This window comes from Schistocerca serialis, chromosome 7 (assembly GCF_023864345.2).
Source record: "Schistocerca serialis cubense isolate TAMUIC-IGC-003099 chromosome 7, iqSchSeri2.2, whole genome shotgun sequence".
Lineage (NCBI taxonomy): Eukaryota > Metazoa > Arthropoda > Insecta > Orthoptera > Acrididae > Schistocerca > Schistocerca serialis.
The window spans coordinates 395218629-395231950 of NC_064644.1; the positions used below are offsets into that span (position 1 = coordinate 395218629).

The 13322-nt window shown below is 39.7% G+C and overlaps 1 protein-coding gene across 3 annotated transcripts in view; it reads right to left on the reverse strand.

Moving 5' to 3' along the window:
- The window catches only part of LOC126412474 (multidrug resistance protein homolog 49-like), a 370600-nt gene that overhangs the window by 174504 nt on the left and 182774 nt on the right, over nucleotides 1-13322 (reverse strand). For all 3 annotated transcript variants that reach the window (XM_050082087.1, XM_050082086.1, XM_050082088.1), the window contains 2 exons: nucleotides 3851-3975; nucleotides 410-599 (listed from right to left, as the gene is read on the reverse strand). In XM_050082087.1, the coding sequence (XP_049938044.1) occupies nucleotides 410-599; nucleotides 3851-3975 (315 nt within the window). The remainder of the gene's footprint in view (nucleotides 1-409; nucleotides 600-3850; nucleotides 3976-13322) is intronic.

Below are 13322 nucleotides of genomic sequence, written 5' to 3' on the forward strand. Positions count from 1 at the left end.
AAAGCATTGTTTGGTTAATCCCTGTGGTGCCTAATTTCCACAAGGCTCTCTTGGTGCCCAGAGACAATAGTGATCATGTATGTGTACGTTTTGCATGCACTAATGTGTATTTCTTCATCTATTGAAATACGTAGTCAGGAAGCTGAAGAATAATAAACAATTTACTTTTACATGGGCCTACATGCTGCTCTATGCCTCCTCTCTGTGCTGAGTAGTATTCTATTATAATTCATGTAGTTAAATTTTAATTATGTTGTTTATGACTGAGATATTTTTATTGCTGCATTCCACATCCAATGTGCATTTACAGAAGTAATTAACATACAGGGTGCTGTACATCTGTCTTCTCCTCCCCCCCCCCCCCACAGTCCACAAAAAAAGGAGGACATTAAAATAAAATTTGACTCACAATGATAAGAACAGCTGGAGTGTACTCATAGTCACCCATAACTCTTGAGTCAATTATGAGTGTGACTCCATACCAGAATGCCAGTGCATAACTGCAGTATGTAATGAACCACATTGTTGCTGCACCAATACCAGTGAACATTCCTCTCTTGATTCCCATTTTTTCAGCTAAAACCAGCTTGTCTTTATACCTGGAAGGAAAAAAGAGATTTTTGAACATATTTCATATTTCCCTTTTTCATAATTGCTTTGGAGTAAATAATTTAAATTCATTTACTGCAACATGTCAATGACTAGGTAGGAAAATTGTGAAAGAATTCTGCTGTTTTATTGTTAATTTATATAGACAAGTCTTGATGTAGTTTAGGTCTTTGTGTAACAATGAACAGTCTTTGCAGTCAATAAAAGAAATTTGTCACTTACAATAGCGTTAGAATATGCTCTATAAAATAAAATTTCCAATATTTTTAAATACTATTTACAGGAATGGGGTGAAAATTAATGCCTCTGTTTTTAAGTGAAAATTTTTAAAACTTATTAAATAAAATGAATATTATTACCACTCTACACCTTTATTATTCATGTCTACCACTCGCAACCCTCTGCCACCATAGGGCTCCAAATTGTAGTGTTTAACTTGATGGTGTATAATGTAACTATGTTGGTGCTTGAAGAACAGTGTGCTGTAATTGAGTTTTGAATTTGAAGAGTTCATTCACACCGGGAGCTCTCTCTCCTTCAGCATAACAATGCCACACCACAAATAAGCACTGTGACATCTGCAACACTCCAATGTCTTGAGTACAATATAACTGATCATCCTTTATACAGTCCCGACTCGTCCCAGCCAATCTTCAGCTGTTTCCAGAACTTAAAGAATACCTTCAAGTTCTTCACATTGACAGTGATGAAGTAGTGAAAGCAGAGGTGTGGTCAACAAAGTCAAACATTCTACAGTGATGCTATCAACAGTCTGGTCTTTCATTGGGAGAAATATGTTCGTAGCCAAAGTGACTATGTAGATATGGAGACCAAACATGCTAATAATGTTTGTTTTACTTAAAAAGTTTTAAGAGTTTTCACATAAAAAAATTTGGAAGCATTACTTTTCAGGATGCCTCATATAAAACAATTTAGTTCAAGTCAATTACGTTTCTCTAAATGAGACAGATTTGATTCTTCAATTTAAGAGTTGTACTGAAAATTAAAGTCTACTTTTATTTTAAGCATCCATGATGGTGCTATTAGTACAATATAGTACAAGAAATTAATATTAATCAGGAACATTTGTCAGTAGATCCAAAATGAAAGGAAGATTTAAAAAAAAATGTATGAGTTTTTTTTGTACATGTAGACATCTCAATAAAATTTTATAAGTTAACAAGTGTAGAGAAGACTTTTAATCTTTCTTACTTTCTCAATAAAATGATAAACACCTTACACACACACTATTAGCTGCATGACAACTGTGATTTATTTTATGTTGTTGTTGTTGTTGTTGTGGTCTTCAGTCCTGAGACTGGTTTGATGCAGCTCTCCATGCTACTCTATCCAGTACAAGCTTCTTCATCTCCCAGTACCTACTGCAACCTACATCCTTCTGAATCTGCTTAGTGTATTCATCTCTTGGTCTCCCCCTATGATTTTTACCCTCCACACTGCCCTCCAATACTAAATTGGTGATCCCTTGATGCCTCAGAACATGTCCTACCAACCGATCCCTTCTTCTGGTCAAGTTGTGCCACAAAATCCTCTTCTCCCCAATCCTATTCAATACTTCCTCATTAGTTATGTGATCTACCCATCTAATCTTCAGCATTCTTCTGTAGCACCACATTTCAAAAGCTTCTATTCTCTTCTTGTCCAAACTATTTACCGTCCATGTTTCACTTCCATACATGGCTACACTCCATACAAATACTTTCAGAAATAACTTCCTGACACTTAAATCTATACTCGATGTTAACAAATTTCTCTTCTTCAGAAACGCTTTCCTTGCCATTGCCAGTCTACATTTTATATCCTCTCTACTTCGTCCATCATCAGTTATTTTGCTCCCCAAATAGCAAAACTCCTTTACTACTTTAAGTGTCTCATTTCCTAATCTAATTCCCTCAGCATCACCCGACTTAACTCGACTACATTCCATTATCCTCGTTTTGCTTTTGTTGATGTTCATCTTATATCCTCCCTTCAAGACACCATCCATTCCATTCAACTGCTCTTCCAAGTCCTTTGCTGTCTCTGACAGAATTACAATGTCATCGGCGAACCTCAAAGTTTTTATTTCTTCTCCATGGATTTTAATACCTACTCCAAATTTTTCTTTTGTTTCCTTTACTGCTTGCTCAATATAGAGATTGAATAACATCGGGGAGAGGCTACAACCCTGTCTTACTCCCTTCCCAACCACTGCTTCCCTTTCATGTCCCTCAACTCTTATAACTGCCATCTGGTTTCTGTACAAATTGTAAATAGCCTTTCGCTCCCTGTATTTTACCACTGCCACCTTTAGAATTTGAAAGAGAGTATTCCAGTCAACATTGTCAAAAGCTTTCTCTAGGTCTACAAATGCTAGAAACGTAGGTTTGCCTTTCCTTAATCTTTCTTCTAAGATAAGTCGTAAGGTCAGTATTGCCTCACGTGTTCCAGTATTTCTACGGAATCCAAACTGATCTTCCCTGAGGTCGGCTTCTACTAGTTTTTCCATTCGTCTGTAAAGAATTCGTGTTAGTACTTTGCAGCTGTGGCTTATTAAACTGATTGTTCGGTAATTTTCACATCTGTCAACACCTGCTTTCTTTGGGATTGGAATTATTATATTCTTCATGAAGTCTGAGGGTATTTCGCCTGTTTCATACATCTTGCTCACCAGATGGTAGAGTTTTGTCAGGACTGGCTCTCCCAAGGCCGTCAGTAGTTCCAATGGAATGTTGTCTACTCTGGGGGCCTTGTTTCGACTCAGGTCCTTCAGTGCTCTGTCAAACTCTTCACGCAGTATCATATCTCCCATTTCATCTTCACCTACATCCTCTTCCATTTCCATAATATTGTCCTCAAGTGCATCACCCTTGTATAGACTCTCTATATACTCCTTCCACCTTTCTGCTTTCCCTTTTTGCTTAGAACTGGGTTTCCATCTGAGCTCTTGGTATTCATACATGTGGTTCTCTTATCTCCAAAGGTCTCTTTAATTTTCCTGTAGGCAGTATCTATCTTACCCCTAGTGAGATAAGCCTCTACATCCTTACATTTGTCCTCTAGCCATCCCTGCTTAGCCATTTTGCACTTCCTGTCGATTTCATTTTTGAGACGTTTGTATTCCTTTTTGCCTGCTTCATTTACTGCATTTTTATATTTTCTCCTTTCATCAATTAAATTCAATATTTCTTCTGTTTATTTTATGTAAAGATGATAAATCAGAAAAAAGATGGTGATTCACCTGTCTACTTCCTTTTGTTGACCAGCAAATGCAACAACTGTGCGAACAGCACTGAGTACTTCTTCCACCACGGCTCCAGCCCTACCATATGAATTCTGCTCTTGAGTTGCCAGTGAACTTTGAACCTGTTAAATATTTAAACAGAAAGTGTTAAGTGTGACTTGCATTTAAATAACCTAGAAGTGAAACAAAGGGAATTTTACAGAGTGGTTAAGTGGGAAAGAGTAATGACATACAAGAAATGAAAATCAAAGGAATAAGTACAATAAAATTTAATGCGCAAGTAAGGAAATATGATGATAATAGTTTCAGCAGCAATCAACATTCCGTTTAACATGTAAATACAGAGCTGTAGGAGTCACTTAACAGTGTGAGCAACCTCACATGGGTGTGTACTCACACCACAAACAGCTGAATGCACCTAATAAGAAGCTAGTTGCTGAACTAATTCCAAGAAGCATTCACTGTAATCAGAGCACTCTTTGCATAATCCCTGTGATTTCCAATATCTTTACTAGGCTTTCTAGGGCAAATGTTTATAAAAGAAAGTTTTTCCAAATAACTATACATACAGCCACATAATCTTTATGATTAATTTGCTGCTTTGATTGTTCTTGGTAAAACTGTTGAATCTTAAACAAACATGGGATTAAAATCACCTTTTGGCTGCCTAAAAAAATCAAGAAGATGTGCCCTGTGAGTCCCACCCATACATAATATGTCAAATGAATGTGGCAGTAGCTAGATGCTCATCCCATGCGGTAAGTCTCCCCTCATCCATGTTTCTGGGAGACTTTCCCAAAATCTCCCCCTTTTCCTTGACCTCCCCAGTCCTTTCCCTTCACCCCCTCTCCTTCCTTTCTCTTCAACCATTCTGACTGAAGGAATAGCCACTAGCTCCAAAAGCTTGCCTAATTACAACCCTCTTTTATGTGTGTGTTCTGCCACTGCTTGGTGAGTAGATTTTTTATCCATCCAATTAAATTACTTCAGCAACAGAGTTAAAATATACAAGATAGCAATTCTGACAGTGCACACATCCCTTTTTGGCAAATGCTCTGAACTTCACTAGACAATTAGAGAGGATACTAATAAGATTTGTTAGTAATAACTCAGAAATTACTGTATATGGAGATTTCAGTTCTGATAGATCTGACTGAAATGAAATGAAATGAAATGTCATGTGGCTAGACCTCCCGTTAGGTAGACTGGTCATCTGGTGCAAGTCTTTTTAGTTGACGCCACTTCAGTGACTTGCATGTCGATGGTGATGAGATGATGATGAAGACAACACAACACCCAGTCCCTGCGAGGAGAAAATCCCCAACCCAGCCAGGAATCGAACCCGGGCCCCTTTGCATGGCATTCTGCTGCGCTGACCACTCAGCTATTGAGGTGGACCCCAATAAATCTGATTGAGAGCACATAGGGTTACTGATGCCCAGATTTGGTTTCATCACCACAGTAACATCACCACCAAGAATTGAAAGCCATAGTGTGACACTAACTGAGAGTTTATTTCTAAATCTAACTGGCTTATATATGAGCCTATAATAAATAGTTTATCTGAGAAAGGATGCTCAAATGACAGCAATAAACCATCCTCACCAATTAAGTTTGTCTATAAAGCGAAGAGTACAATTTCAAAGAATTGTAAATGCAGATGCAGTAACACTATTTATGAAGAATTGTTAGGATAAAAATGGGAAGAAGATAATTAAGGTCACAAAATAAATGCAAAAATTAAATACAAACAGCAGATAAATAGTGTATAAGGAAGAGCGGTATCTTTTTGTAGCTCTTTTCTCATAATATACACAAATCACTGTAAAGTAAACTACAACAAATCCCAAAACGATCAATATCAGTGGATCAGTATTACTCATAATTTTTTTGTTTGTATACTTTGTAGAAGTTACTTGCAGTGGCTGCTTCCACTTACTAAAATATGACTTGTCTCATTCCACTCACTGGAAGGCCCTCTTACATGCTGGAATTATGGAACACAATGTATTGATACTCTTACAAGCCAAAAATCCTAAACTTAGCTTTGATATGTAATCTCCTGATTAACCATTTAATTGTCTAAAGATGTTGTACTACCTTGTACAAATGACTATAATATTTTATATCCTTCATCAAAGACTTTAATTGTGAACTAATGTGAAATAATTGTAGATGTAATGAGCAAATTCTTTGTTTTTCATTTTGCAGTCTTCCTTAAATTAGCCTCAAGACATTTGTCCACCAAGCCATGGAAGGAGAACACACATATAAAAAAAAAAGGGTTTTAGGTATGCAAGCTTTCAGAGCCAGTGGCTCCTTCTTCTGGCAGACAGGCTGAAGGAGAAGGAAGAGGGGTGAAGGAAAAGGACTGTAGAGGTTTAGGAAAAGTGGTAGTGTTCTGAAAAGTCACCCAGAACCCCAGATCAGGGGAGACTTACCAGACGGAATGAGAAGAAAAGACTAATGGTTGTGGACTGCACCAGATGAAATTTGAAAACCTGAGATCTTAAAAGTGGAAGACAGGGCAATATGTAAGACACAGATTACTGCTAAAATGCCATGCACAAGTTAATAAGAGTGAAAAGCTAAGTGAACTGTATGTAATAGAGGTGGTAAGGAGACAGAGAAAAATAGACATGTCAGAAAATGAAAGATATAGAAAACTAAAATGGAGTGAAGAAATGAGTAGTTACTGTGAAGAAATGCTAAGATGGAAGAAATGAATGTAAATTAAGGCAAGGTGGGTAGCAAGAGCCAAGGCCATGTTGTAGCACTAGTTCCCACATGCGGAGTTCTCAGGAAATGGTGTCTGGGTGAAGAATCCAGATGGTGTATGTTGTGAAACAGGCACCGAGGTCACAACTGTTATGTTGTAGATCATGCTCTGCAACAGGATATTGTGTGTTGCTGGTATACACCCTCTGACTATCCCCATTTATTCTAACTGATAATCTGATGGTAGTCATGCCGATGTGAAAGGCAAATGTGTTATTTCACAGGTGGCCCTCCCTTTGATAGTATATGTCTTGACAGTTACCGGGCTAATGTAGATGGTAGTAGGAGGGTGCATAAGCAAGTACTGCAGAGAGTGATTGGTTGATTTGGGGGGAAGGGACCAAACAGCAAGGTCCTCGATCTCATTGGATTAGGGAAGAATGGGGAAGGAAGCCGGTCACGCCATCTCGGCATCTGCCTGAAGCGATTTAGGGAAATCATGGAAAACCTAAATCTGGATGGCCAGACTTGGGTTTGAACCATTGTCGTCATGAATGCAACTACAGTGTATTAACCACTGTGCCACCTTGCTTGGTTATTGCAGAGAGGATGGTCACAAGGGTAGGAGCCAATGGGTAGGGAGATGGGTTCAGAAGGAGTATAGAGTCTGACAAGGATATTGGGAGGGTGACAAAAAGCTATTATAGGTGTGGTAGATAAAATCTCTTGGACATGGTGGCTAAAATCTCAGATAGAATAGGCACCATTTCAGGGCATAAGTTTAGGAAGTCATGGCCTTGTCGAAGTGGTTGATTGATATATTCCAGATCAGGATAATACGAAGTGATAAGTGGCCTACTGTGAAGCTGGTTTTTGGAGGGATCAGCAGTACCAGGATTGGAAGTGATGGCCTCGGAAATCTGTTTTTGAACTAGGTTGGTGAGGTAACTGTGGTGTCACCGCCAGACACCACACTTGCTAGGTGGTAGTTTTAAATCGGCCGTGGTCCATTAGTACATGTCGGACCCGCATGTCGCCACTGTGTGATCGCAGACCGAGCGCCACCACAAGGCAGGTCTCGAGAGACGGACTAGCACTCGCCCCAGTTGAACGGACGACTTTGCTAGCGACATCATGGACGAAGCATTGCTCATTAGCCGAGCCAATAGTTAGAATAGCCTTCAGCTAAGTCAAGGGCTACGGCCTAGCAAGGCGCCATTAGTAACATTGCGTGTATCTAAAGAGTCTCACTTGTATTGCCACAGTCTCCAGATGTACCAAAAGGATGGATTAAAGTTAAGTATTCCAGAAGCTACGTACTTTTCTTTATAGCATTCATTACATATCCTGTTTCAGACCTCGCGCCCATCTGCGTGAGCTAAACGCGTGCCTTTCGGCTTCCTCTCATCGTGTCTAGGCTGTCTTCTCTAGACACAACAGTAACTACATCCAGTGAAGTCTGAAGTGAGAATGATGGTGTATTGCTGTAAACAGTCTGCATTCGAACAAATATGTTTGCCTCAAATGCCAAGCCTCCATGAGAGGGAACATTTGACATGGAAATGATGGCAACTATCAAAATGTAAGTACTGTTGTTTGTTAGTAGGTTTAATGCAGACAGAAGTGTGTAGCTGACCTCTGGTGCGGATGAGATCAACATCAAGGGAAGTGGCATGGGATTTGGAATAAGACCTTGTGAAATTTGATTGGCAGAAAGTATTTAGGGATTCCAGGTATTTTAACAGGTCAGCCTTACCATGAGTCCATATGGTAAAGATGCCATCAATGCATGTAAATCAGACCAAGGGCTGAAGGCTTATGGATCCCACAAAAGCCCCCTCCAAGCAAGTTATGAAAAGGTTGGCATGGGAAGGACCCATACTGGGTCTCAAGGCCATACTGTTGATCTGTCTGTATATCTGCCCCGCAAAGATGAAGCAGTTGTTGGTATGTATAAAGTTGATCGAGATGAGCAGGAGGTTTGAATCAGGTGGGTGCTGACTGAGGAAATGTTCAGCAGCAGACAGGCCATGTACGTGGAGGACGTCTGTATGGAGGGATGTGGCATCAATTTTCCTTATATAGGGGGGAAGTCTCTGTGCTATGGGTTGCAGGTGTTGATGTTGCTTTGAAGCCAGCAACTATAGGACAGCCACGATGACTGAGTTTGTGTATCTTAGGAAAAATGTAAAAGATGGGAGAGCATGGTTTGTGTGAGGTAAGAAGTTCTATAGATTAAGGTGTTAGTCCTTGTGAGGGGCCTAAGGTTTTAAGGAGACACTGCAGGTCAGTTTGAATCACAGAGATGGGATCTTGGTGGCAGGTGCTTACGCAGAGGTGTCAGACAGCTGATGTGAATCTTCACTAACATACTCCTGTCTCAAGTACCAGAGCTGTAGATTCTTTGTCTACTGGGAGGATAATGATGGAGTAATCAGCTTTTAGTGAATGTATGGCCTAGAGTTCTGCAGAGGAGAGGTTAGGATCATGTTGTAGGTACCTGAGGAAGGGGTTGTGAAGCAATGTTGGGTGTGAGGAATTCTTGGAAGGCTTGTAAGTTATGATTTTGTGGTAGTGGTGGTGGATCAAATTGGGATCATGTTCAGAACAGTTCAAGGCAAGGTTTAACATTACATTTGCTGCTGGAAAGGATTCAGGACTGGGTTGCAAAGTGATACTTCCAGTTGACATTACATGTGTAGGAAAGTAGGTCCTTCACTAAAGCAGTCTGATTAAATGCAGGTTTAGGGCTGAAAGTGAAACCCTTGGATAATACAAATAATTCACAATGGGAGAGTGCTGTAGATGAGAGGTTTAGAGCACTGTACTGTTGTGATTGGTTCTTTGATTAATAGTTATTATTGGTCTGGGAGGCAGTGGTGAAGGTGGGGGTTGTTAAGGAGGTTGGCCAAGCTTGTTTTGTAGGAGAGGGTTGGTGGCTGTTTAGGGAGCTGCAGACGGACAGTTTAGGAGAAAGTGGAATAGCTTTCTGAGGTGAAGTCTGGCATGTTCTTGCAGTTTGAAGTTGGTTTGGTGGATGACACCACCCATGGAAACATGAGGGGCAGATAACTACACGATTTTGTAAGAGGGAAGTTTGGTGGAATGGAAATTGGCAGATGAGGTATACAGGTCACAGATTAACCAAGTAAGTTCAAGAGATTGTTGTATTCAAAACTGTAAAATAGCTTGGTGTAAAGTAGGATTACTTTCAGAAACAGGGACTTTCAGTGTTATGCCTTTGGGAGTAACTCCAAGGGACAAGCAGGTTCCAATAAACAGAATGTGGAACTTTGGTTCTGATAGTGCAAAAGCAGGTTTTCGAAAAGAACAGATGTAATATGTGACACTATTCATCATGGAAAGAGAACTGTTTGCTGTGATAAAATTGGTGGAAGTGGCAAAAAAGAGAAGCAGAGGGTGGAAAAAGATAGAAAAATGGAGGAAAAGCAAAGAAAAAATTTGGAAAAGTCAGAAAATTTCATACAAAAATTGAGAAAACAGATCATGATTAACAGAGAGAATTTCTTGCAGAAAAAGTGACCCATATGATACAAAAAAATGATTGGAAAAGAAAAAAATCCATAGGGAAAGTCAAGAAATGAGACAAAATTTTAAAAACTGAGCATGCAGAAAGAGTAAGTCACAGAAGAAAATTTAAATTACTTTGCTTGGCAAATAAAATAATGTAAGAGACAGCAGTAAAACTTGATCAGTGTGATGTGGCAAAAAGCAAACACGTAAATAGGTGAAAGAATTATGTATGAACATCGTAAGTGGAAGATGGGAAAGGAAACACTTGTCAAATTTGCAAATAAACCAGCAAAATATGATTGACAAAGGCCTGAAATGCAGTGCAGTGTAAACAGATTGTTACATGCAGATTCATAAATAACAATGGGCTCATCTACGTGCACAGAAATCAGTACTAGAAAATATTTAGGAGTAAAGTGTTGATTAGTCTGGGTGGTACAGATAAACAAACGAATGGACTAGCACATAAGATAGAAAACAGAAAACAGTTTGAACAAGATGGAAGACAACAAAGACTGACATATCTACATCTACATCTACATCCATACTCTGCAAGCCACATGACGGTGTGTGGCGGAGGGTACCCTGAGTACCTCTATCGGTTCTCCCTTCTATTTCAGTCTCGTATTGTTCGTGGAAAGAAGGATTGTCGGTATCCTTCTGTGTGGGCTATAATCTCTCTGATTTTATCCTCATGGTCTCTTCGCGAGATATACGTAGGAGGGAGCAATATATTGCTTGACTCTTCGGTGAAGGTATGTTCTCGAAACTTTAACAAAAGCCCGTACTGAGCTACTGAGCGTCTCTCCTGCGATTACTAAATGATCCTGTAATGAAGTGCGCTGCTCTCTGTTCGATCTTCTCTATCTCTTCCATCAACCCTATCTGGTACAGATCCCACACTGCTGAGCAGTATTCAAGCAGTGGGCAAACGAGCGTACTGTAACCTACTTCCTTTGTTTTCGGATTGCATTTCCTTAGGATTCTTCCAATAAATCTCAGTCTGGCATCTGCTTTACCGACGATCAACTTTAAATGATCATTCCATTTTAAATCACTCCTAATGCGTACTCCCAGATAATTTATGGAATTAACTGCTTCCAGTTGCTGAACTGCTATTTTGTAGCTAAATGATAAGGGATCTATCTTTCTATGTATTCGCAGCACATTACACTTTTCTACATTGAGATTGAATTGTCATTCCCTGCAGCATGCGTCAATTTGCTGCAGATCCTCCTGCATTTCAGAACAATTTTCCATTGTTACAACCTCTCGATACACCACAGCATCATCTGCAGAAAGCCTCAGTGAACTTCCGATGTCATCCACAAGGTCATTTATGTATATTGTGAATAGCAACGGTCCTATGACACTCCCCTGCGGCACACCTGAAATCACTCTTACTTCAGAAGACTTCTCTCCATTGAGAATGACATGTTGCGCTCTGTTATCTAGGAACTCTTCAATGCAATCACACAATTGGTCTGATAGTCCATATGCTTATACTTTGTTCATTAAATGACTGTTGGGAACTGTATCGAACACCTTGCGGAAGTCAAGAAACACGGCATCCACCTGGGAACCCGTGTCTATGGCCCTCTGAGTCTCGTGGACGAATAGCGCGAGCTGGGTTTCACATGACCATCTTTTTCGAAACCCATGCTGATTCCTACAGAGTAGATTTCTAGTCTCCAGAAAAGTCATTATACTCTAACATAATACGTGTTCCAAAATTCTACAACTGATTGACGTTAGAGATATAGGTCTATAGTTCTGCACATCTGTTCGACGTCCCTTCTTGAAAATGGGGATGATCTGTGCCCTTTTCCAATCCTTTGGAACGCTACACTCTTCTAGAGACCTACGGTACACAGCTGCAAGAAGGGGGCAAGTTCCTTCGCGTGCTCTGTGTACAATCGAACTGGTATCCCAACAGGTCCAGTGGCCTTTCCTCTTTTGAGCGATTTTAATTGTTTCTCTATCCCTCTGTCGTCTATTTTGATATCTACCATTTTGTCATCTGTGCAACAATCTAGAGAAGGAACTACAGTGCAGTCTTCCTCTGTGAAACAGCTTTGGAAAAAGACATTTAGTATTTCGGCCTTTAGTCTGTCATCCTCTTTTTCAGTACCATTTTGGTCACAGAGTGTCTGGACATTTTGTTTTGATCCACCTACCGCTTTGACATAAGACCAAAATTTCTTAGGATTTTCTGCCGAGTCAGTACATAGAACTTTACTTTTAAATTCATTTAACACCTCTCACATAGCCCTCCTCACACTACATTTCGCTTCGCGTAATTTTTGTTTGTCTGCAAGGGTTTGGCTATGTTCATGTTTGCTGTGAAGTTCCCTTTGCTTCCGCAGCAGTTTTCTCACTCGGTTGTTGTACCACAGTGGCTCTTTTCCATCTCTTACGATCTTGCTTGGCACATACTCATCTAACGCATATTGTACGATGGTTTTGAACTTTGTCCACTGATCCTCAACACTATCTGTACTTGAGACAAAACTTTTGTGTTGAGCCATCAGGTACTCTGAAATCTGGTTTTTGTCACTTTTGCTAAACAGAAAAGTCTTCCTACCTTTTTTAATATTTCTATTTACGGCTGAAATCATCGATGCAGTAACCGCTTTATGATCTCTGATTCCCTGTTCTGCGTTAACTGTTTCAAATAGTTCGGGGCTGTTTGTCACCAGAATATGTTATCACCATGAGTTGGTTCTCTGTTTAACGGCTCAAGGTAGTTTTCAGATAAAGCACTTTAAAAAATTTCACTGGATTCTTTGTCCCTGCCACCCATTATGAACGTTTGAGTCTCCCAGTCTATATCCGGCAAATTAAAATCTCCACCCAGAACTATAACATGGTGGGGAAATATACTCGAAATATTTTCCAAATTATCCGTCAGGTGTTCAGCAACAACAGCTGCTGAGCCAGGCGGCCTATAGAGACATCCATTTACCATGTCGAGCCTGCTTTAATAGTGACCTTCACCCAAATTATTTCACAAAATACACATAAGAAGAAACGATGACCAAACGGGCTAATATAACAACAAAAACAATCAATTTTTTACAATATAATGCAATTGGATTGATAAAAAAATCTACTCACCAAGCAGCAGCAGGAGAACATATATATAAAAAAAGGGATTTTATGCATGACAGCTTTCAGAGGACACCACTTGTCACTCATTATTACCCTGGTCTTGAAT